General features: G+C 39.8%; 2 protein-coding genes across 2 annotated transcripts in view; both read left to right on the forward strand.

The window, feature by feature from the left end:
• Nucleotides 1–3,365: 3,365 nt before the first annotated feature.
• Nucleotides 3,366–23,096, forward strand: asf1bb (anti-silencing function 1Bb histone chaperone). The gene is made up of 4 exons (XM_067440698.1): nucleotides 3,366–3,907; nucleotides 5,691–5,806; nucleotides 6,910–7,086; nucleotides 22,135–23,096. Exons 1-4 carry the CDS (start codon nucleotides 3,799–3,801, stop codon nucleotides 22,324–22,326), a joined length of 594 nt encoding a protein of 197 aa, XP_067296799.1. The 5' UTR covers nucleotides 3,366–3,798; the 3' UTR covers nucleotides 22,327–23,096.
• Nucleotides 23,097–24,654: 1,558 nt separating this feature from the next.
• The window catches only part of prkacab (protein kinase, cAMP-dependent, catalytic, alpha, genome duplicate b), a 29,841-nt gene continuing 28,541 nt past the window's right edge, over nucleotides 24,655–25,954 (forward strand). Inside the window, exon 1 of the mRNA XM_067440700.1 lies at nucleotides 24,655–25,150. Within this exon, the coding sequence (XP_067296801.1) occupies nucleotides 25,105–25,150 (46 nt within the window). The 5' untranslated portion in view covers nucleotides 24,655–25,104. The remainder of the gene's footprint in view (nucleotides 25,151–25,954) is intronic.

Genomic DNA, 25,954 nt, shown 5'->3' on the forward strand with positions numbered 1-25,954 from the left:
TGGATGCCCCCAATATTAAATTAATGAAATGCACACGAAATAGAATAAATTATTATTGTAAAATTTTGTTATGTTGTACACTAATCTACACTATTTTAATGTTGCTGTGGGACAATGTGAGGGACACCTATCAAATTCAAAACATTATTGTAAATATCAGTATTATAGTGAAACAATAAAACAAAATAGATTGTTAAGAACTGTAAGATTTATTGCACAGACCCCAACTGACCAACACATATTTCTTTAATGTCGTGGCTCTGTCTCCTCCTTTGGTAGCGGAGTTCACGTTATCCTTTGCATTCTTAGCCACTAATTTTGTGGGGGCATGTAACGATGTGAAGTGCTTCATTAGATTAGAATTACTTGCCACCGACGTGGAGAGACTCTTTCTGGGCATAAGTTGCACGTTACATAAACATCCTTCCCTTTCACCTCAACAAGGGAAGTTTGCGAAAGCTACCTTTGAAGTCAGGATGTGCCATCGCTCTGACTTCTGGTCGCATGCACTCGTGTGTGTGTGTGTGTGTGTGTGTGTCTACCTCAATCATGAATCATCATTAATTGTGGTTGTCTCTCTCTCTCTCTCTCTCTCTCTCTCTCTCTCTCTCTCTCTCTCTCTCTCTCTCTCTCTCTCTCTCTCTCTCTCTCTCTCTCTCTCACACACACACACACACACAGGTTGTAGGTCCGCTGACAGTGTTCGGATGAAAACCGCTTCAGTGAGCTCAATTATAGTAACGCCACATTTTATTCTCAGTAATGGTAACAGCGTTGTAACGGGGAAACAGTAATTAGTTAGACTACTCGTTACTGAAAAAAATAACGCCATTAGTAACGCTGTTTATCTATAACGCCGTTATTCCCATCACTGATTAAATCAAAGAAGGTGAGGCTTACCGTTTGTCTGAGTTTCAATGCGAGTGCTTCGTAAGGTGTAGGCCTAAATAGCTAAACAATTAGGCCTACTGTTTTATGATAGAAACTTTTTCAGCGTCCAACAGTAATATTAATGGATGCAAACAACTCAACATTTTTAAGAAGTCTCACTGTTTCGAATTTGGAATATGCCATTATTTACATTATTCATTATAACTGAATTTGACATGACAGGAAATGTTTTTAAAAAATTTTTTTTTACTTTTTTTGTGTGCATATAAGAAAATAATACATTATTTGCTAAATAGTTTAATTCATAACAACAATAGACCTGAACCTTTAACCATTCTTATGTCTTTTATTTTATTAAATCCATTGTAATCCTTATTTAATTCCTCGAGATAAACCAATAAGACCAACCCCGTTTTTTTTCAAACCGGGTCCAATAATGTGCCGATATTTTACACACCTGTCAACCTTCAAACATTAAAAGTACATTTAAAAGTGTAAAAACATCAACAAGCTACTTCCAACACACCATGAATAACTTCAAAAGCACGATTGTTTCCACAGCAATAACGGACGGGTTCAATATCACTGTAGTAATATTTCATTTGTATTATAAGTTGCCTTAAAAATAAAAATAAAATAAGTTGCCTTAATCAAAAAAATGCCATTAACTTGGTTGATACTAGTGTTTTCCGTCGTTTTGACAGATAATAAATTGTATTTTGCCTCTGTTAAACTACATGGGAAAAGATGTAAGGATTTAAGGAGATTCCAGTAAATTATATATCGTAAATTATATCGGGAGAATAGACCACAAATGAGCAGTGTCTTTTTCATACCATTACACCAGAATACAAAGGGAACAAATGAAATAATCAGGAGAAGAATGCAGCGACTGAAAAGAGCTCTTGCCATTGATATTCTTCTTATACAAGTCACGTTAAAATACCAAGCGGTGCATTACTCTCATAATGTCTGAAAATAAAACATGAAGGAACATTGACAAACTGACGGATAGGCTATATTGTAAAGCGCAACCGATGTGAAATTATTCATTTCAGTCTTTTTGATTGGAAGTTCCCGCTTAATTTAAATCACAGTAGTCTTGTCAGGAATAAGGTGGATGTTATTATGACATTATTAGCTGTTACGCATCTACGCATCTTAGCCTATTTGTTGTCTGAAGTGTTGAGCTGACCATCACAAACTCTATAATTCTGATATTGAGTGTCTGTGAAACTGCTTTGAGATGCTTCTGTTTTAATAAAATGCTCAATTGACATCTCAGCATCTGTTTTTATTTCATACTGAATTCTTGTATATCTGCCCCTCGTCAAACAATCCTTCAAATTTCAGTGTATCCTGTTGGATCTTATATTGGACATGTGTTTTATTTAATGGAATTTCACTTTGTTCTGTGATTTTTTTTATTATTGCTTTTTAATATAGTAAATAAATAATTATTTAAGAGTAACATTGTGTGTGTGTGTGTGTGTGTGTGTGTGTAAGTGTGTGTGTGTGTGTGTGTGTGTGAGAGAGAGAGAGAGAGAGAGAGAGAGAGAGAGAGAGAGAGAGAGAGAGAGAGAGAGAGAGAGAGAGAGAGAGAAAATTTTATTTTATTAAAAAAAAAAAAAAAAAAGATTTTGATCCCACTGACAACTTGATCGCATTAAAATACGATTATTCTGCAGGATATTTATGTATTGTCTTATAAGATTATCCCATAAACCAGACAATAATCTTATTGGACAAGAAGACAAATATCCTATAAGTCAAATCCTAACAGAATCCTATAGGAACAGTTCCAAAATGTGATAGAAATTCTAAATGGAATCCTGCACAGGTTTCTTATTTGAATTATTTAGGATTGTTATTGTTTTTTTGTTTGTTTTTTTGTGACAAGGGTGCTTTACACTAAAGTGACCAGAGAGGAAGGAAAACATCCCATCCACAGCACTTGGGCATTGCGTTTTTATTAAATGTAGGCTAATTTCACTGCGTCATGTGATATTTTTTGTATTATTGCATTTTAATATAGTAAAATAATAACTATTTTTAGAGTAAGTGTGTGTGTGTGTGTGTGTGTGTGTGTGTGTGTGAGAGAGAGAGAGAGAGAGAGAGAGAGAGAGAGAGAGAGAGAGAGAGAGAGAGAGAGAGAGAGAGAGAGAAATTGATCCCACTGATAATTTCATCGCATTAAAATCCGATTATTCTGCAGGATATTTATGTATTGTCTTATAAGATTATCCCATAGATATCACAGAAGAATCTTATTGGACAAGAAGACAAATATCCTATAAGTCAAATCCTAACGGAATCCTGCCAAAATGTGATAGAAATTCTAAATGGAATCTTGCACAGGGTTCTTAGTGGAATCCTGATTATTGTTTTTATTTTTATTTTTTATTTTTTTGATAAGGGTGCTTTACTGCACAGTGGCTAGATGTGCTCCAGTCCAGCAGGGGCAGCAGAGAGCAGGTTATTCCACTAAAGTGACCAGAGAGGAAGGAAAACATCACATCCACAGCACTTGCTGCTGTCATTCAGTATCTTTGCTGCATCTGGGGACGTTTTTCCTTCAGGATCCTGTGGAAAGGACGGATTGATTCTTTAATTTGGTTATTTGAAACCATGTTCATGCAAATCCTGCACTAAATATGTTTTTCAAGATGTTTCAGCAATAAGCAAAATGGATATATGGCGACCAGCTGATTAGTTTAAAAAGTACAAAATAACCCCATAAAGAGAAAGCCCTACTTCTTCACCTGCGGTCCTTTCAGTCAAAAAACGGACTGTGGTGTCTCACTTCCGCTGGATTTACTTCAGACTTTGGTGATTTGGGCAGTTTTCGCGAGGATCTCTACCGTAAACACAAGGCCGATTTCTGTGGCTCAATCCCAGTGAACCATCATGGCCAAAGTGCAGGTGCTAAACGTGGCTGTTCTGGACAACCCCAGTCCTTTTGGGAACCCGTTTCAGTTCGAGATCACATTTGAGTGCATGGAGGACCTACCTGAAGGTGAGAGATTGCACAGATGAACATTATTTAACACACATTTTGCAATTATTGTGTAAAAGTCGAATACCGAAGGCTTTAGATGTCTTTTTGCTGAATCATTATTCGTTAGATGGCAAGAATCACACGAATAGTCATGCTGGTTTACGCGGGAAAAGTATTTTTTTTTTTTCAGTTGTTAATGTTCAGTTAACGCGCTTAATATTTTGGCGCCGGCGGGGAGTTCGATGACAGCGCGAGGCCGCCCTTCCTTCTCTGATTGGTCTGATAGTAGACGCGAGGCGTGACAAATGTGTTTGATTGGTCGGACTTTGCCTCACGTCACGTGGCCGGAAGCGTGCTGAAGATTTTGGAGCGAGTTGCGCTTTGTGCTTAGTATCGCACTGTAAATGGTTTTTTATAATTTTATTTTATACTGAAATACATTGTTGTTTTTTTATATGAGTATAGTTATGACATTCTGTACACATTTCTATCTGTTGTACGTACACTAAAACATTGTGCAACATTTATTTAGTGTCTTTTTTTCCTCCATTATGTCTTTGGATATTTGTTCTTTTCCCCATTTTGCATTATCATAGCTTAAAAAGAAAGAAAACGTCAGGCATATTTCAACCCTGGAAGAAAAAAACGTAAGGAAAAGTATTATTCAGTTATTTTCAGATCAATTGTTGCAAAATTAACAGTGATTAATTTAGGAATGACACTTAAAGGGATAGTTCGCCCACAAATGAAAATGAGCGGCCCATGATTTACTCACCCTCAAGCCATCCATGGTGGGTATTCATTTCTTCTTTTAGACGAATACAATTGGAGTTCTATTAAATATATCCTTTAAAAATAGCTTTTTAATGGCAGCCCAACATTTGAAACCCAAAAAAAGTTTATCAATCCACCATAAATGTACTCCACACGGCTCTGGGGTTAATAAAGGCCTTCACAAGTAAATAAATGGGTTTGTTTACGAAAAATATCCATATTCAAATAAGTATTATTAACATAGAAAGTGTAACTTGTGCGACGGTTGATGTCAGACATAGCATACGCGCTTAAAACTGAGATGCGTTACACTTTCTTCATAAGACTACAGATATTTATAGCTAGATATTTTACTTTATGAAGTTTTAAATATTGATATTTTGCGTACACAAACCTGTCGATTCACTTCAGAAGGCCTTTATTATCGCCCTGGAGCCGTGTGGATTACTTTTATAATGGATAGATGGACTTTTTTGGGCTTCAAATTTTGGGCTGCCATTATAAAACTTGTAAGAGCTAGGACATTTTTTTTATTTAATATAACTCCAATTGTATTTGTTTGTGAGAAGAATGTCATACACACCTAGATGGCTTTGAGTTGAGTTGGCATGAGGTAATTTCATTTTTGGGTAAACTAAACAAATAAAATGCTCATTAAATTTGTTCAGGCATGCCATTAGTTTGTAGGCTAACCCTGAAGGCTAGCAGAATGGCAGTTTTTGATTTGTAAGTGAAATAAGGTTTGTGGTAAGACATTTTGTTCTACAAATACAAAACCTCACATGATACTCCTGATATCTTAACCAAATATGAAACTTGAAATACAAATATAAGGACTAACTAAGGTTGTCTAACTTCTCAAGCATATAAACGGACATCTTTGGTGATTTTGCACTAGATTCTCAATTTTGTACTTTTTACTCCTGAACATCTGGAGTTCACTGTATTGGAAACTCAATGAGAGTTGAATGGGTTGTATCTGTTTATAATATCTTTACTCATCCGTCGTTTTCTGCGTCTCTCTCAGATCTGGAGTGGAAGATCATCTACGTGGGCTCTGCGGAGAGCGAGGAGTACGACCAGATTCTGGACTCGGTTCTGGTCGGCCCGGTTCCTGCAGGAAGACACATGTTTGTGTTTCAGGTGGGCTGACATACTTCAATCTGCACTGCATCCAAATCTCAGCTCCAAGCTGTATAATAATACCTTCTGAGATTGCAGAGCACTGCCATCTAGAGATGTACTGAGAGAGTGCATATGCAGTAAAGTGTGTGTGTGTCTGTGTGTGTGTGGGCATGTTTTTGTGACATGAGGACACATGTGTATAAAGACATAGGTATGACATGGGTATTACAAGGACAGGGTGAAATATGAGGACATTGGCCATGTCCCCACTTTTCAAAATGCTTATAAATCATACAGGATGAGTTCTCTTTAGAAAGTAAAAAAGCAGAATGTTTCCTGTGACGGGTAGGTTTAGGGGCTGTGTGTGTGTGTGTGTGTGTGTGTGTGTGTGTGTGTGTGTGTGTGTGTGATGGGTAGGTTAAGAGGCAGGGGCAGTGTAAGGGGATAGAAAATACCTTTTTTACAGAATAAAAACCATTACGCCTATGGAATGTCCACATACGTCACAAAAACAAACGTGTGTGTGTGTGTGTGTGTTACTGACTGTATTGATCTTTTGGAAAATCATTACAATCAACTTAGATTAGTCTTGAAATACAAAGGGCCGTCTGGAGATATCAGGTTATTTAATGAAGCAAGAGTCAATCAAATTCTCCCTCTCTCTCTCTCTCTCTCTCTCTCTCTCTCTCTCTCTCTCTCTCTCTCTCCCTCCCTCTCCCTCTCTCTCTCTCCTCTCTCTCTCTCTCTCTCTCCTCTCCCTCTCTCTCTCTCTCTCTCTCTCTCTCTCTCTCTCTCTCTCTCTCTCTCTCTCTCTCTCTCTCTCTCTCTCTCTCTCTCTCTCTCTCTCTCTCTCTCTCTCTCTCTCTCTCTCTCTCTCTCTCCTCTCTCTCTCTCTCTCTCTCTCTCTCTCTCTCCCTCCCTCTCCCTCTCCCTCTCCCTCTCTCTCTCTCTCTCTCCCTCTCCCTCTCCCTCTCCCTCTCCCTCTCCCTCTCCCTCTCCCTCTCCCTCTCCCTCTCCCTCTCCCTCTCCCTCTCCCTCTCCTCTCCCTCTCCCTCTCCCTCTCCCTCTCCCTCTCCCTCTCTCTCTCTCTCTCTCTCTCTCTCTCTCTCTCTGATTGACAGGCGGATGCTCCAAACACAGGGCTGATCCCTGAGAGTGATGCAGTGGGCGTGACCGTGGTGTTGATCACATGCACCTATCGCGGACAGGAATTCATTCGCATTGGCTACTATGTCAACAATGAGTACACAGACCCCGAGCTTCGGGAAAACCCACCAGTCAAACCCGACTACACACAGGTGAGAGTTTACGCGTCACACACTAATGTCAGGGCACTGTTGTTTTAGAGGTTTGAAAAGACAAAGAAGGGTAGGATTACACACATTATGGTTATACTGCTTTTGAAAAATGAATGTACGCTAAAACTAAAAAGTCAAATGAAGTCTATTATAAACATTGTGTTTGATTTTAAAATGTTCATTTTAATCAGTGGAGCCATCAGCTCAACACATATAGTCATTAGCTGCCCACACAGAATCGCTCAGCAGATTTCCGCAGATGTTGTGGCCGTTGGAGAAAGTTTTGGTTCGTTTACATGTCTTTGGTCCGTGCTGCTTTCATATTTCAGTCGAAACAGAGCGAGATCCATCTTTTTTAGCGTTCTCGTCCGCTTGTTTGGTGCGCACCAGTGTTCGGATGGCAGCGCTCATTAACAGAGTGATCGCTTCAGGGTTCATTTTAATCCAAGCAAACATGGCAAGTGTGAACACGCCCTGAATCTCCTAATTCTGACTGTATAACTCGCAAATTGTGAGTTTACACCACGATTTTGAGAGTAAAAAAAGTCATAATTGCGGGATTTAAACTCACAAATCCAAGGAAAAAGACAGAATAATCAGTTTATATAAATAAAAATATAGAAGAAAATTCAGAATTGTGAGATATGAACTATCAATTTACAGGAAAAAAGCCAGAAGTATCAGATATGAACATGAAATTAGGGATGTCCCAAGTACCGGTACTTCTACATTTTATTTGTAAAGCACTTTATAATAAACAAAATCTCAAAGTGCTTAAACGTGCTTATCGTGACGATACCAGCATTTCTGTAGTACCGACTCTCGAGTATAATCTGTAATCGCAGCTGCGTTCAGTCGCTTCAGTGCTGGTCTAAGCGCAGGGCTCCAGACTGGCCGAATATATACTAGTGTCTGTGAATATTAAACTGCTAAATACTATCTAAATATTACTTCTGCAAATTCTGCGTCTCTGTGTGAATAACGGGCGCAAATGCGCAGTTTCATTTGCAGCTCGCGCGTGCGCGCACACACACACACACACACACACACACACACACACACACACACACACACACACACACACACACACACACACACACACACACACACGCGACACTCGCGTGACACTCGCTGTCATTTTAGCCTCTGCCCTGTCATTATACGAGGGCATGAACGCATAAACCGTCACTTTAGAGAATAATTTAATGAACACAAACACTCAAAGGTCTTCACGGCAACACGTCAAAAAATAAAAGTTTGGTTTAACTTGAGGAAATTGATAGAAATATATTAGGCTACTGTTGTACAGTAGATTTAGCCACATCTCAATGTAATACTAATAGGCTTCTAATAATAATAATAATAATAATAATAATAATAATAATATTTGTTTATTTTTTTTTACTTGATCCTTTCTTGATCCTTGAGTAAACAATGTTTACTTTTAAACAGCATGTAGCATTTAAATGTTTATGCTTTATTTACTTAATATTATCATCATAAATAATAAACTCATTGAAAATGTTTTTTTGTAAATAGTTAAATAAATAAAAATAAAAAAACATTTAGAATCAGAATCAGAATCAGAAAGAGCTTTATTGCCAAGTGTGCTTTCACACACAAGGAATTTTTTTTGGTGCTGAAGCTTCCAGTGCACATAAACAATACAATACAACACGGTAATAAAAAAATTCTAAGAATAAAAATATGAAGAAAAATATGAACAGTATAAGGTCACGGTTATGTTTAGTCAGAAGACGTAGATTATGAGCATTTACAGTATTTGGGTGGAGAGAATAAATATAAATAATAAATAATATAAGTAATATAAGTAATCACCTGAGTTTAGGAGATATTGCACTAAAAAGTGGGAATAATTGCACTTACAGGCATTTGCACATTAACTGTTCAAGAGGGAAATGGCCTGTGGGAAGAAACTGTTGACTTAGCCGTGGTACCGAAATTGGTTAGCCTGACGTGGTCATACTCAGAATATGAGTCTGATGCTCCATTGGGCTGTGATTATGGGGCGTGTTTCAACCGAACCAGGAAAGACCTCAATTGGATAGACCTACAACCAATTAGAGAAACGAAGGGACACATTATATTAGTTGTCAAATGTCAACAGACAGAGCTCAACTGCACTGTGTTGACAAGTCTGCGTTTTTTACCACGTGTTGTTTTCTATATTCGCGTTTTTAAGCGACTATTATGTGATATATAGACCCATGAGAGCGAATTTTAGCAGCAATCTTGCCAAACTAACACACATTTTACCCCCCAAACACCATTTTTTACGGAGAACCCCCCCAGAAGTTATTGTTTAGGGCTAGTAGTTGGCACGTTTTGTTGTAAAAACTTGGCAACCCTGTCTCCACGCGCGCTGGAATACACGATCTTTGCCGGGGTTGTAAAAAAATAAAAGAATTTATGGATACACAGAGTACTTACCCAACATGATCATCATTGCAGAGATAAATATAACCCAAGCCCCTTTGATGACGTGATGATTACGTTACTGTTGATCATCTGTCCGTCATCGTCTAAAGCCCGCCCTGATGATTTCATTGGTCCGAACAGTTTCTGTTCGGGGATAATCTCTCCTCTATTAAGCGAGGCCAGACCAAACCAAAAATTTGTGGGCGGGGCTGAGTTCGGCTGGCATCCAGGCTAGAAATTGGTACTGACGCCCGTTTCACACATACTCCGTCTGCAGTGCGTGTGCGGTGTGTATTTTTTTCCGTACCCATGTTAACGGATGACAGCTTTCACACTGCACGCGGATGCGGTCCGTCAGTCCGTTCCAGGAGCGTTGCGTCTGCAGCAGTGCACGGATCGTTTTCGTACCGAGTCTATTTTTTGCTGCGCTGCGTTGCTGCATTAAAGTGATAGAACATTGTTCGCATTAAAATAAACACGTACTGACGCGAAAATCTAGTAATTTCACCGCAGATGAATGGTGTACAAATATACTCTTGTTTAAAAGTCAACACATGGCTTTTTTTTTCTCAAGTAAAGCAAGGAAACGACACCTTACCTGGCATTTAGGTTAAAAAAAAGTGCCATAATGGAGAGCACTCGTTAGAGTTTAGATTCTCTACCCGAGCCCGAACCTGACCCGAACCGACCCGCGTGTTAAACTCACAGCTGGAGCAGTGATGGAGCGCAGCATTATAAACAGAAACGCTCTGTGTCAAGAGCTGCTCGCGTCAACACTGCACTTTGCTTAATTAAATATCTTCGAATCGTTTCGTTTAAAAGTGGTCATTTCAAGCTTTCTATACGCATATTTCTCATGTCTGTGAGGCGAGTAGCTGCTGAGTTTGGGTTTATTTATGAGACGCGCTCCAGTTCATGAGCAATGAAAGCGATCACTCCCACCACTTCACCTCATGATTATATTCTGCTATTTGCTTTTTATTTATTAAATCCAGGCAATTGGCCCAAGAAACCTTTTTTAAAATTAAGATACAATTTAAACAAAACGAAATAAATGCTTTCTACAAAACAAAACTTAATATTAAACTAAATATAACCACCAAAATCATTTCTGACCCACTCGCATCTTTTCACTCGTAATCAGATGAAATGTAAAAATAATATTATAATATTTAAACATAAATATGAAGGAAAAACACATTGTTTAATGGCAACAACAAAGTAAGCTACAGATAAATGTCTGAGCTGGATTTGAGCAAACATCAGTTTACCGGTGAGCGGTTCATGAGCGCGCGCCTGCGGATTATTGAGCGGAGTCAAGTCAGCTTTATTTATAGCCTATAGCGCTTTTACAATGATGATTGTTTCAAAGCAGCTTCAAAGTGTTAAAAATGAAAATATTGCAACAAAATGTTATTCGGCTGTACAGTCGCTGTGGAGAAAACTGAAAACTAAGGGCGTTTTCACACCTGAAAGTCCGCACCAAGGTCCGAACCAAAGTTTGTGTTTGGACATTTGGTTCTTTTTGGTTTGCTTTCACATTGCAGTTATGTTAACGCACCAAAGAACTTTACATGACGCACTGGCGTCCTGTCGTCATCATCTATGTGGGCTGCATCTTAACATTGATTGGTTTGTTAGCGGACGTGCGTCTGACGTCAGTGTGTTGTCAATTCAGCGGCTAACTTTGACAAGAATGAATGAACAGACGCATCGTTGCCAATACTGTTAATATTATGGCATTACTATCTGCAGCACCAACTATACTCGAGGCAAATTCACCAAATGAACGTCCTCGTTGTGCAAACATTTTATCGGCGCCGACAGGAAAGGAGGAGCTCCTAGAGGATAGGCTTTTTAGCCAAACAATGTATTTTATTTTATAGTTATGTTTAAATATTATAATGTTATTTTTAAATTTCATCTAGGCTATATTGATTATGAAACGTGCACAGATGTGCAATATATGTCAAAGACATTAAGATTTGTTTTGTAGAAAGCTTTGTATTTTGTATCTTAATTTTAATAAATGTTTCATCGTTTGCCTGAATTTAATAAATAAGCTTAAATAAATAATATAGCAGACATCCCGTGACGGAGTGATCATTTGTGTTGCACATGAACTGGAGCGGTCTCATAAATGAACCGAAACTCATATAGTCAAGCAGAGCACGCTGTTCACGCGAGCTGACATGAGTACACGAGCGGTTCTGGATAAAATGCTGCGCGCTCCATCACTGCATGTGCTGTGAGTTTAATCTGTGTTTTTTCACTAATCCTACTCCAGAACTTCCTGTAAATGGTCTGAAAGTCCAAACTATACAGAAAATGCTTTCACACAAGAAACGAACCGAACCTTTGTTCTGTTTGGTCCGGACCGAGACTACCTCTTTTCGTCGGACCAAATTTCGTCCATTTGGTCCGGCCCATGGTCCGAGGGAGGTTTCACACCTGTAATTTTGGTTCGTACCAAACTGAAAAGTCCGAAAATCCAGACCAAACTAGGTAAGTGTGAAAGCACCCTAAATGTAGTTTTATCATGAGCCTCACCAGTCTGCTTCGCTGCGCTTTGCTCATTACAGGCTCGTTCTCGTCAAAACGCCCACGTATTGAACAATGGTCGGGTTTAAATCGGGCTCGGGCTCATAATTACAGTTAATGTGTCGGGCCGGGCCGGGCTCGGACACAACGTGCACGGGCTCGGGTAGGGTCGGGCTTGATTTTTTTTTAGCCCGATCTAACCTCTAATCCACACTAACCATAGTAAACAAAGAGAATTGCAATTCTGACGAGCCATGTATGCAACAGCGGATCAGTTACGACTGCAAACGCAGCATGTGTGAAAGCAAAACAGGGCGTGGGGCTCCTGCAACACACACGAAACACACACCGCACACGCACTGCAGACGGAGGATGTGTGAAACGGGTGTAAGAACTGTAACATTTTTATGGTATTAGTACCGACTACTGGAAATTTGGTATCGTGAGACTTGAAATGGTTTATTTTATTCAGTGGCTCTCATAGACTGCTATTCATAGTTTTCAGTCACATGACTTCAGTGGCAGGGAGGGAAAACCGCCATATAACTGCAGCACAAGCCTGTCAAATATCCATCTTAAAACAAACATATGTGAACAAGATGCACGTTTTAGGCACTTATGGTCCATATACAGCACCTGCTGTAGTATTTCAATCACTAAAAACAACGGGACGTTTTAAAACGCTTAACGTGAAAACACTACAGGGTGTGTTGCACCAATAAGGATTAAATTAAGCAAAGTTTAACGCCAATCTAGCGATATCTCAAAAAGTAAATACCTCTATTAAAGCATATTTTACACACACACACACTGATTTTTACCGAATGAGCACATAATGATTTCAACATCAGTATAACAATTAATTTAGATATTATCTATATTTGATATATTTATATTAAAATGATTATATTTCACTTGTTGAGTGATTATTTGATTATTCTATTACTGGCGAATGGAAGGAAGCAGGAATACAGATGTGTAAGAGAAAGTGAGTTTAGACATGAAACCCCATCAACACACACACACACACACACACACACACACATTATGCATGTTATATATATAGAGAGTGTATTTGTGTAACTCAGATCTGCTGCGTCTGAGATGTGGTAATGCCGGCCGGATCAAAGAGACAGGTGTCTGCCGTTTATAGCCCATATCGCTTGTAATTCATTAATTCTGCTGAACGATTGTGCGTGTTGCTACAGGATCCCGTATTTCCATCAGTTCATTCTGTTGCGAATTAAGAGGTTCTTAAACCGCTCAATGAATATGTAAAACTCATTTCACATTTGACGCATAAAACATTTGTTTCAAATCACAGAAATGGGAAATGGCCACTGAGATATATCTTAGTAATAATAATAATATATTGCTAATACTTTACAATAAGGTTGCCATTTGTTAACATTAGTTAGCATGGGATTTTCAAATGTTTATTTTCAAATGTTTATTTTTTTTTAAATGTTTTAATAGGTTCACTAATAATGTATTTTTTTGCACACAAAAAGTAAATATATATATATAACTGCTCAAATTATCCGTTTTAAGGCATGTCAGTTAACGGCCACTGTTTTGATTGGCTAACGTCACTGCACAGGAAACAGTATTAAGTCGCTATTGCATGTAAGTGCTTTGAAAACAACATCCTATTCAAAACAAAGGCGTAGTTTGATGACACCAAGTGTGAGCGCAGCATCTTGGGACATGTGGTCTTCACCGCACAGCCGGTGGAAAATAGGACTCGGGCAGAAATCACGCTCATGGATGTGATTATTAACGTTACTGTAGTGAAGCAGAGCAGGAGCGAGTGTTTTGGAGATGAGCACGGCCGCTGGAGCGATTGGTTATTAACGTTACTGTAGTGAAGCAGAGCAGGAGCGAGTGTTTTGGAGATGAGCACGGCCGCTGGAGCGATTGGTTATTAACGTTACTGTAGTGAAGCAGAGCAGGACCGAGTGTTGAGGAGATGAGCACGGCCGCTGGAGCGATTGTTAAACAAATACCCGCCTTGCAAACACCGGGATTATACAAACACACGGCTCGCGAGTACCGAGACTTTTATTATGACGGGACGGGACACAGTCGCCGGGGGCGTGCACTTCCGCTTTTTCCGGTCAGGATTATAAGGTAAAGCAGCTCTGTTTATTAGGGTTGTGCCGATAGACGATATCATCATCCATCACGATGGCTGACAGACATCACAATGGAGAAACACCATCGTGATGCCACGCCCCGCCCCGCTGCGAGTCTTGCGGGTCGACACCAGAGTATGTGAGCGGAGTGGAGCAGCGGCAATTTCCCCTCCACGCTCTATAAATTTTATCTACGGATTAGTGTTGCACGGTATGCCGGTACTAGAAAAGTATTGCGATACCTTCCTACTACAAACGGTACGATATGGACTTGTATTAGTACCGGTACTTTAAGGAGGACAGCGCTAATATGAGCTGTATTCTTAATTTGCGTGGAAGTGTGACAGCAGGTGTCAGGACACGTGTGCGGAACCGTTCACTAAACATGGGAAGTAGAAGAGTTATATATATAACAGCGCATGAGAAAGAAAGCAATAGAAATATGCGCGCATGAGGAGAAAAAGCGCAGCGCGGGACGTGCTCGTGCAGCCGGACTCTGAACTGAAGCGCGCGCCCACACACACACACACCTTTCAGACAGTTCTTTCACGGATTATTATTTGGGTTTGATTGGTCAAACATATGTAAAAATGCAGGGTCTGGCGAGTATTCAGGTAAACACAGTCGGATATGTCTTTAGTGTACAGCTGAGGTAATTTGATCCGTGCAGGTCTTAAGCCAGACCTACTATTCTGTGTGATTTAATGTTAATCAAACACCAATTTAAAATAGAAAACCATCACATGCTTGGCTAAATAACTCAAATATATTTATTAAGAATCAGTTTATTGTTAAATTATAGAATGAAGACTAGTAAGCAGTTTTATATTTGATTATTTATTTATTTCTTGACTTGCTACTGTTAAAGAGACCTAATGAAGCTGAAAAATAAAGCACTGTTTTTGTCATATTGTTTGTAATTAGCATTTTTGCTTTTTCAAAAAAAAAACAATTTAAAATCTATATAATAATTATAAAATTACACTTAAAAAAATATTAAATTACTCATATCATGAAGTAAGATTTTGGTCATCCCAACCTGTTGAGAAGTGAAAGGTGAGTGAATGATAATGATTGATAATGATGATCTCTGTGAGGATGTTCACAATGGCATGTAGTTATTATAGCAATAACAGGAGGGAATGGGCAAAAACCAGCGCAGGAACATGCTGGCCAAGTGAATTTTTAGTAAAAAAATTAAACAATGAATAATAAGTTCTGTTGTCATATTATTCATATTATCTGTTTGTTTGTTTTTTTACCGTGGTATCGATTTAGTATCGGTATCGAGGTATTTTGATTTAGTATCGGTATCGAGGTATTTTGATTTAGTATCGGTATCGAGGTATTTTGATTTAGTATCGGTATCGAGGTATTTTGATTTAGTATCGGTATCGAGGTATTTTGATTTAGTATCGTATCGAGGTATTTTGATTTAGTATGGTATCGAGGTATTTTGATTTAGTATGGTATCGAGGTATTTTGATTTAGTATCGGTATCGAGGTATTTTGATTTAGTATCGGTATCGAGGTATTTTGATTTAGTATCGGTATCGAGGTATTTTGATTTAGTATCGGTATCGAGGTATTTTGATTTAGTATCGGTATCGAGGTATTTTGATTTAGTATCGGTATCGAGGTATTTTGATTTAGTATCGGTATCGAGGTATTTTGATTTAGTATCGGTATCGAGGTATTTTGATTTAGTATCGGTATCGAGGTATTTTGATTTAGTATCGTATCGAAGTCTAAATTTTGGTATCGTGACAACACTACTACGGATCAATACAGATGTCTGCTCATTCAAAATCATATAATAGAATAACTGTATATTGTAACTACAGTACTGATAACTGTAAGCAAGCACTACAAGATGTGTTTGAATGCATTAGAGAGAACGATTACGTGTGTGAATAAGTGCGACCTGTTTCAAATGTGCTTTCGCTCGATCATATTCAGTAGGCTATGTTGAAGGTAAAAAAAAAAATCCCTTAAACTTTACCATCCCGCTTATGCCCATCGCCGTGATCTTCTGTATCCAGCTGGTTGTTTACCGTGTGAGTTCTGAACATTGCACTATATGCTTATTTAAATATTTTCGTTTCTACACATATTAGGCTACATATTCCTCATGTCTGTGAGGCAAGACTGACGAGTTTCAGTTTATTTGAGATTCGCTTCAGTTCATGATGAAAGCGATGGTTTCCGCGACCGTCTACTTATTTGCTTCTTATTAATTAAATACATGCAATTGGCCGAAGAAAAATTTATTAAAATTAAGAGACAATTTGTTCAAAACGAAAGAAAGGCTTTTTACAAAACAAAACTTAATATTAAACTAAATATAACCACCAAAATCATTTCTGACCCACTCGCATCTTTGCACTTATAACGTTAATCAGATGAAATTTTAAAAATAATATTATAATATTTAAACATAAATATGAAAGAAGAAAAAAATGTGTAATGGCTACAACAAGTATAGTAACCTACAGATTTATGTCATGTCTGAGCTGGATTTGAACGAAAGTCATTTTACCTCTGGGTCGAGTGCGGATTATTGAGCTGATCACTCCGGCTGCGCTCCACTCATTACTCATTACAGGCTCGTTCACGATAATTACAGTTAATGTGCCGGGCAGGGCCGGTCTCTCGGGGTCTGCAGGGTCAGGCTTGATTTTTTTTTTAAGCTCTAGTTCTGGCTAAAAATGTAGTTATTATGTGCCGGCCCGAATTGTACTCGTGATGGATAGGGATGGGTATCGTTAAGGTTTTAACGGTATTACTACTCTTACCGATACTGCTTATCGGTCCGGTACTTTAACGGTATTCTTATTGGTACTTTATATATATATATATATATATATATATATATATATATATATATATATGTATTAGTGTTGTAGTCAAGACCACCTAAACCGAGACCAAGACAAGACCAAGACCAGTGCATGTCCCCACACTTATGATAAAATGTGGAATATGCATATGATTGGCACTTCTCTCGTATGTGTGGGTGTGTAAGTGTACCATGAGAGAAGTTTTGATCAAATAATCAAAAGGCATTGCAGCTTTGTGGGAATTAATCTTTTCTTCTATAAGCAAATAACACTTAACTTTTCGTCAATGGGAGGCACTGAAGACGACGTGTCCATATTGTTTACAGTCTATGGTGGACACAAACACCAAACTGACACTGACAGAGTTTTGTGTTTTGTTTTGTGAAAAGCGCTCAATCCCATTTTAAAACTCAAAGTTCCCTAAGAATGCTAATCTGGATGAGGTATTAATCTCAGACACAGTCCATTATGTCTTAAATGAATGTGAATAACAGGAGGTGGAATATGTATCATACAGATATGCATTAGTATGCTGCTTAAGCTAATTATTTTATATATGTACATATTTTTCATTTACAAATTGAAAATGTTATTGTGCAGCTTTATTGTGCAACAACAAGGAAAAGAAACCCTGTACTTGCATTTTTTGATTAACTAGTTTGATTTAACAAATATCTCACATGTGCAGGGTTTTGGGTCAAAAATGGTCTTTGGTGGTGGCTGACACACACACACACACACACACACCATTTTTTTTTTTTAAATGCAACGAAACAATCATTCTTTATTATCTTATGTTTATATCTCATATTATGTATGATCTCTTATCTTGATGTTTCTTTTGTTCCAACAGGTTGAATTGTTTTGGTATATAATCATATCAATATTAGAAATAGCATTAACAGTTAACAAATAGCCACAATTTCTGCCATATACAATTTAATAAAATGATCCGCTAGCTAACAAACAGTTTTGATCTGTTTTCACCTCACTCCAGTCTAAACTAAATGATTTTAGACTATTTATTTTACTACACATTCAACATACATAAGCTGAAATACTGTGGATAGTTAAAACTAATAATTCTTACTCTCCACTCTTGCTAAATTGGGTAAGCGCACTTGCGTTCTCATTTCTGAGGTGTTCTGAGTAAATGATTAAACTGATTCGTTTAATTCAGTGTTGAACAGATCAGTTCTTATTACCGTCGTTAAAATGATTCGGTTCAAATGAGTCATTTGGTCGTGAATCGGACATTAGCAGACCCGTTGTGTGTGAATCACAGCTGTCAGAACATCGCGGAAGGTTTGTCACACAGAAAACACTTCATAACTGGATAGAAATTGTTTCCTGTTTATTTAATGTATGATTTTTGTCAGCTGTTTAGCTGGTCAAACGTTTTTTGAGTGCATTTCACACCGAGCGGTACTTCAAAACAGTTGTCCGAACGCGCAACGTTCAACATGGATTCGGTTTTCTGAACTTTTGATTTAGCTTAATATGTGAAGTATCAGAGAGAGCTCATGTGCTTATTTTGAAGACAGAGAGAGTGCGCGCAGGGTGGAGTTCTCTGCTCTTTATATGCCTTCAGCTGTGGTCTTGACCGGTCTTGAGACAAAATCCCGAGTCATCTTCGCCCGAGACCGAGACAAGACCGAGTAAAAATGCGGTCGATACCGAGACGAGACCAAGACCTTTAAAAAGTGGTCTCGAGACCGATCTCGAGTACTACAACACTAATATATATATATATATATATATATAAAATATACAATTAACAAAAATACACAGGCCTACACAGTGCTTTCACTTCAGGAAGAATTCTAGTGATCAAATGTAAAATAACACTGTTTATCATAAATAGCCAAAATAACACTTATTAAAGTTGAAGTTATTAATTCAAGAGCTGTGAGTGATTTTCTCTTTGCATTTGATTGTTTAATTCGCAGTAATTCGTCAGCATGTTTATTTACACCGCTGCCTCTTTAAGACAGATGTGCAGATCTATAGGCGACTGATAATAGGCAGATGCACTACATTTTCGCCCAACTATAACCATAATAACTACGTCCATTTTAGACACAAACTGTGTTTAAGAGACTCTCCAAGCCGGTCATTTTGACATAGATGTTTGTGTACATTTGATCGTTTAGACGCGAGTGTGAAACCGAAAGTGTAATTTGCTCGTGTCGTTGTGGCTGTTTCAGAGCGCGTGCCGGGAACAATCTCTTGCACACATTTTTGTGCTTTTAATCGCACTTTTTATTATTAAACGCGTCCCACAATTTACCAACAGTAGCTAGACTGTATTTTACAACAATCTCTGATCGTGCGGATTCTGTCAATGCGTTTGAGGAGAAATGACAGCGTAGGCTACTGCTGCAAAGGGAATTAAGTTGCGCTAGACATAATTATTATAATATTTGGAAGCCAAAATCTAAAATAAAATCAGACTATCACAGATCTAAAGTGTAACCAGGCTACGTTTGAATGTTTAGTTCTGTCCTCGGCTGTCGTTTGCGTCTCTCTCTCTCTCTCTCTCTCTCTCTCTCTCTCTCTCTCTCTCTCTCTCTCTCTCTCTCTCTCTCTCTCTCTCTCTCTCTCTCTCTCTCTCTCTCTCTCTCTCTCTCTCTCTCTCTCTCTCTCTCTCTCTCTCTCTCTCTCTCTCTCTCTCTCTCTCTCTCTCTCTCTCTCTCTCTCTCTAAAAGTACCGACAGCAGAACCAATAACGTCCGAGCTTATCGATACAACGGTCTTTCAAAATTTACCCCCGGGGCCGGTTTAATACCGGTTTTCGGTGCCCATCCCTAGTGGAGCGCTCTTGGAGCGAGTAAAAGCCACAACGCTCCGACTTTTAAAAAATCCGCTCCTCACTCCATTCACAATCGCTCCGCTCCCACTCCACTCACATCCCCACCCTCCGGACGATATCATCGTCCATCGCGATGTTTTACTGTACACATCGTCAGCTGCCGATTTAGGTGACATCGCCCAACTGTTTATCATATAAGTTACATTTAAGTGTGTTTAAAATGATGTTATGACGTTCCTCTGTGCGTTCGCTCGGCGCTGCTGTGACATGCTCACACTATAAAACCGAGGGTAGCGCAGATATGAGGCGATTGACAGGCGACTCCCTCAAACGCTATGCCGACACGTCCCGGTCCTTGGTTAAAATAGCAATTTTCTCACAATTTACAAATAGTTGGAAACATCTGGGATATTGTAAGAACTCAACTGAACAATATATAACACTGGCCTAGTGGTTTTTGGATATTTCACTGCAAAAATCCTACATAGTGCACCTTTAAAGTGTTTGAAATACTTGAATTTGAAAACAGCCTTATTTAAGCACAGCTAATTGAAAAGTGCTCAAATTGAAAAAGTGAGTGACTTCACACACCACTTTGATGCTCTCTCCGCCGGCGGTGTGAACACACAGTAACCCCGTCACTGAAGATGCTTCACTGTTGCCTAGCAACTTTCTGTTTTTTACACACTTTTGCTAAGCTAAAACGTAGCTTTACCTTTGAAATGTCAGCAAGAGATTGACTGGTTTTACCCTTGATGATGCTGCTGGAGGCATAGGATTGTTTCTGATTCGTGTGATCCAGACATTTCCAGTAACTCCAGAGCGTTGTAAAGGCCAAAAGTCAAGAGGTATTGAAAAAAATTCAACATTCTCGTTTTTCGATCCATATTTGTTGACGTTAAGATTTTTAAAAACAGCATTTTCACTGCGGTGAAAAAACTCGCCCTAACCCGCTACAATGCGAGTAAATCTTCACTCTGGGCGACTAAATAATGTCTATCAATTATCTATATTGGTATATTCAGCTAAAATTTCTTAGATTTTACTCGTCAGTGGGTGTGCTAGAGTCTAAGCATAAGTTTAGCATATAAATATCTTTTTTTTCACTCGCCGAAAACTGAGTTTGGCTCTCCGTCATGCGATCTGCTAGCCTGACAAGCCAGACCCACATCAAGATGTTTGGTCTGGAAACTCACCATTGACAGCTCAATCCGAGGGGCGGATAAACGGTTGTCTTTCAAACTCCCTCTGCACGCGATAGGATAGCGCTACAACCAACCAGAGCAACGACGGTGAAGCAGAGCTCGCTGACAGATTAAACATTCACCGTATCCGGTCGGCAAAACTCCGAACACATCTTCCCTTTTTAAGAATGACTTCAGTGCCGTTCTTTGTCCTTTTCTCAGAGAAAAGCTTAACTCCAAGTCTTCCAGAGTCGCGGTCAAAGCTGATTCGAAAGACCGCCGTTCACCAGTTTCTGTGTTTACTAGAATGGTAAATGGACTGCATTTATATAGCGCTTTTAACAGACCCTATGGCCATCCAAAGCGCTTTACATATTGCCTCGCATTCACCCATTCATAAACTGACGGCGATGTCAGCCATGTAAGGCTCATCCAGCTCGTCGGGAGCAGCTGGGGTTAGGTGTCTTGCTCACGGACACCTCGACACTTGGTCAGGTGGAACCGGGGATTGAACCACCAACCTTTGTAGACAACCTACATGAACCACTGAGTCACTGCCGCCCACAAGCACGCAAATGCAACTCGGCCGTCGTCATTATGGCCCCACCCACCGACTCTATACACGATGTGATTGGCCCAACCAGAGTTAGGCGAATACAGCTCAAAAGGGTATTGAGAGTTCCTGGACGACACTTGCGGGCAGATTAAATTAGGCTAGCGATCTGCCTTTGTGACTGTATTTCGTTCTCAAGTTAGAAAAGCAATTCAGTTCCTACATTAAAAATAACCGTAGTTCCCAGGACATCCACGAGATGGATGGAAAGCTGATGCTCTATAAGGAGGGCAGACGTGACAACACATGACAGAATTAATTAATTAGAATATTCTTTTGTGGCTTTTAAGAAAATGATCTGTCGGCTTTTTTTCCCCCCTAATAGGAGCCAATGTCTCCTTATTTCTTTATTCTCTGGAACTCTGTATTATATTTTAAGGAAAAATATTAGCATTGAGTCTTTAAAATGTGTCACTGACAGATTCAAATCCAAGTTCTTGTCTGATTTTTCCTCATGTTTTGTTTTTTTTGTGCCGATTCGCAGCTACAAAGGAACATCCTGGCATCGAACCCTCGGGTGACCCGTTTCCACATTAACTGGGAAGCAACTGTGGACAAGATGGAGGATTCGGAGAATGTAGACCCGGCCCCCAACGCCATGCTCCCGCCCACATCCATGCCGGGCAAAGCCCCGCCCCTCGGACTCATGCCCGACAACTCCATGGACTGCTTATAGGACGCGTACAAAACTACAACAACAACCTCATACATAAAGTAATAAAGGTGTTATCTTATATTTATACACCTCCACATACACACACACACACTCTCATCTCCATCCTTGGCACTTCCTTGCAGCGGTCAGGGACTTTGCAGGCCTCCTCAAGCACTTCCTGTGTCGAACAGCAGGGGGCGGAGCCTGCAGCACCAGCAGACATGGACTGTTTTCTTCCGTTCTCCTCATTCGAGGAAACGCGTTCAGGTCACGAAAGCATGTTCGAGTCACGTTTCTCTGCGCATATTTAGCCTAAACACAATGAAGCATTTTTAGGATCGACAGTCTGAGATCGTTTACAAATAGTTCCCACACGTGTCTTTATTATTATGGAAAAACAGCTCATTTTCATTACTGCAATGCAAACATTATTATTATAATAACGTTTTTTTTAATTGATGCTGATAATACAATAATAACGGATGTAAATGCTATAATGGGGACATCTTTGTTTTCCTCTTAATTCTGTGGTGAAATGTGACCGACATGTTTTTGTGAGATTCACGCTGTGATCAGAAATCCGCGGTTTTCCCGGGACTGTTTTTCCTCGGATATTATTGGAGCTCCTCCAACTCTGTTTCGGATTAGTTGGCGTGTGACGTATTTGTTATGTTGGTTTTAATCTGAACGCCTGGTTTATATTGGTACGTTTGTTGCCTTTTTTTTTTTTCATCCCATGTAATATTTGTTTATGAAAAGTCTTCGCCTGAATAAATATTAACTTTTGTCTTTGTAAAGCTGTCTTTGGTTTTCTGTCCGTCCTCCACCCTGTGTGTGTCTTTTTATGACGTTGCTAGGCAACCGCTATTAGAGATGGCACTATGGGCTGCTCCACCTTTGATCCACACATCACATCAGACAACTACTCTTCCTTTCATCCCTCCATCACTCCCTCTGCTCTCGTCCTATAGTTTCATTTTCCGTCTATTCTCCGTCCTCTGATCTGGCTCTGTGGAAATATGCAGACTGTGGGTCAGATCGGAGCGTCTCCTGTGCTGCGGAAGAGAGAGAGGTGACACGGACATTACAATGTGTGTTCAGGGAGGAATATTTACATGAGCAGACACTCATAAAGTTACATAAAATACAAAAGTAGCTTTGTTTAAAGTCATTTCAACCTTAATTGATTTAAACTCTACTAGAAATTAGATTAGAATTAGAAAAAAGTTGAAAATTAATTAACATATTTTGATGAGATACAGCAATGTAAAAAATGTGTCATAACTTCCTGACAGTATGTGTTGTTTTAGTATCATTAAGATTATTTATACACTGATCAGGCATTACATTATGACCACTGACAGGTGAAGTGATAACACTGATGATCTCTTCATCACGGCTCCTGTTAGTGGGTGGGATATATTAGGCAGCAAGTGAACATTTTGTCCTCAGAGTTGCTGTGTTAGAAGCAGGAAAAATGGGCAAGCGTGAGGATTTGAGCGAGTTTGACAAGGGCCAGATTGTGACGGCTAGACGACTGGGTCAGAGCATCTCCAAAACTGCAGCTCTTGTGGGCTGTTCCCGGTCTGCAGTGGTCAGTCTCTATCAAAAGTGCTCCAAGAGGAACAGTGGAGAACCGGCCACAGGGTCATGGGCGGCCAAGGCTCATTGATGCACGTGAGGAGCGAAGGCTGGCAAAAGGGGCACCAACACAATTTTAGGAAGGTGGTCATGATTGTGTGTGTGTGTGTATATATATATACACATATTATTTTTGTATTTTTGTACATGAAACATGGCGTTATTAATTAAAAATGAGAAAAGTTGCTGAAATAAATAAAAAAGTTTAAAGATCCGCAATATATTGTGTGGCCCTGTAAACTGGCTATTTTGTTTACTTTGAAAAGAAAAAAAAACTTGCATATTCTATGTTTTATATCACTTTATAGGGTCACTCAAAACGTGACTAGTTTTCACACAGAAATGCTTTGACCTTCTGTTATCTGAATTTTTATTTTTAAGTTTTATATTTGTTTTACAGTTTCAAATTGTCCGAGGTACGCAGGTTCCAATGAAACCCCACAAAATGTCCTTCTATTGAATCCAAAATGTTTAAAATGATTTTCCAGGACAACAACAGTGGAAATGTTCAGAATGTATATATTTTACGAGACAAGTAAAAGTTAATCCACTCAATGACACACACATTTCCGTCCATTATGAAAAACACGAAAATGTTCTGTTTCGATATCGGCTAATCGCAACTCATAACGGCTTCATTAGCGTCAATCACTCCACACATCTGTCAATCTTCCTCCGTCTGACCAATGGGGGGAGGCGAGGGGCGGGCTCAGTCCGTGGGGGGCGGAGTCTGTGTCGATGGCCACGGGAAGCGCAGCTGCATGAACGATCTCACCGAACCTGCGTCCGTGTTTTTCAGCCGCGATTTCCCCCCTGCGAGCGCCGCTCACGGAACACCCCCGCGGGGAGGCGAGAGAGAGACTGCGGGGCCGCGGAGGTGCGGCGGAGAGCCAGGCCAGGAAAGGACGCCCGAGTCCGGTTTGATGCTGGCGGCCCGTCCGCCCTTTAAACGCGGATGCTGCTGCTGCTGCTGCATTCATAAGGGATCGCTGTTTATCCTAAAAGAGATCGGACGCGTCAACGTCCCCTGTTTTCACATTCAAAGCCGATCGGCAGACGTCAATCGCACGGACGGACCGTGAGAGCCAAGGCGCGACAGGCGCGGCAGCAGCGGCAGCATCCCTCCCTACCTGCGGCTCGCCTGACAGGCCCAGAGTCATGGGCAACACGCCGGCCGCCAAACGGGGCAACGAGATGGAAAGCGGTGGGTGTCTGTAATGCTTCCCAATCATTCTGTTTAGTCATCATCGATCATCATCGATCACGGTGATCGGCATCATCAGATGCTCAGCCTCGGGAATATGCTCGTGCATGTGCGAGGCTTCAGCAGAGATGATGCTGATGCTGTCATGGCGATTGCAGGCTCAAACAATGTGTTGATGCTTTAATAAGAGCGAGCGGTGCTTCGTTTTGGGGGCTGTGTATGTTTGTGTATGTATAAATGTTTGTCCTTGTTTATATTACATTATGGGGACCAAATGTCCCTATAAGGATAGTAAAACCTGAGATCACCTACATTGTGGGGACCAGATGTCCCCACTTTTCAAAAGGCTTATAAATCATACAGGAGGATTTTTTTTTTTTTTTTGAGAAAGTAAAAATGCAGAATGTTTTCTGTAATGGGTAGGTTTAGGGGTTGTGTGTGTTCCTTGTTTGGCAATACTTGTGAGGACACAAATGTCCTCACTTATATAGTAAAACATGAAAATGACCCACTAGTGAGGACATTGGACTGGTCCTCACTAGTTTAAAAGGCTTATAAATCGGCCAAAACATGTTTTTATTTTTATCTGTTGTTCTGCACATGTTTCTGTGAGGGGTAGGTTTAGGGATAGGGGTTGGGTTAGGGGATAGAAAATATCATTAACCTGATACAAAATCAATGGAAGTCTATGTAATGTCCTCACTAATATAGTGAAACAAACCTGTGTGTGTGTGTGTGTGTGTGTGTGTGTGTGTGTGTGTGTGTGTGTGTGTGTGTGTGAGTGATGGGTAGGTTTAGGGGCAG

The sequence above is a fragment of the Pseudorasbora parva genome, chromosome 4, assembly GCF_024679245.1.
Source record: "Pseudorasbora parva isolate DD20220531a chromosome 4, ASM2467924v1, whole genome shotgun sequence".
NCBI classification, from domain to species: Eukaryota; Metazoa; Chordata; class Actinopteri; order Cypriniformes; family Gobionidae; genus Pseudorasbora; species Pseudorasbora parva.

What these genes read in the sequence shown, in the direction of transcription:
- asf1bb (XM_067440698.1), top strand. Translation starts at nt 3,799, where the DNA reads ATGGCCAAAGTGCAGGTGCTAAACGTGGCTGTTCTGGACAACCCCAGT. An exon ending in CATGGAGGACCTACCTGAAG is followed by an intron (nt 3,908 to 5,690) that starts GTGAGAGATTGC and finishes CGTCTCTCTCAG; the next exon opens with ATCTGGAGTGGAAGATCATC. An exon ending in TCAAACCCGACTACACACAG is followed by an intron (nt 7,087 to 22,134) that starts GTGAGAGTTTAC and finishes GCCGATTCGCAG; the next exon opens with CTACAAAGGAACATCCTGGC.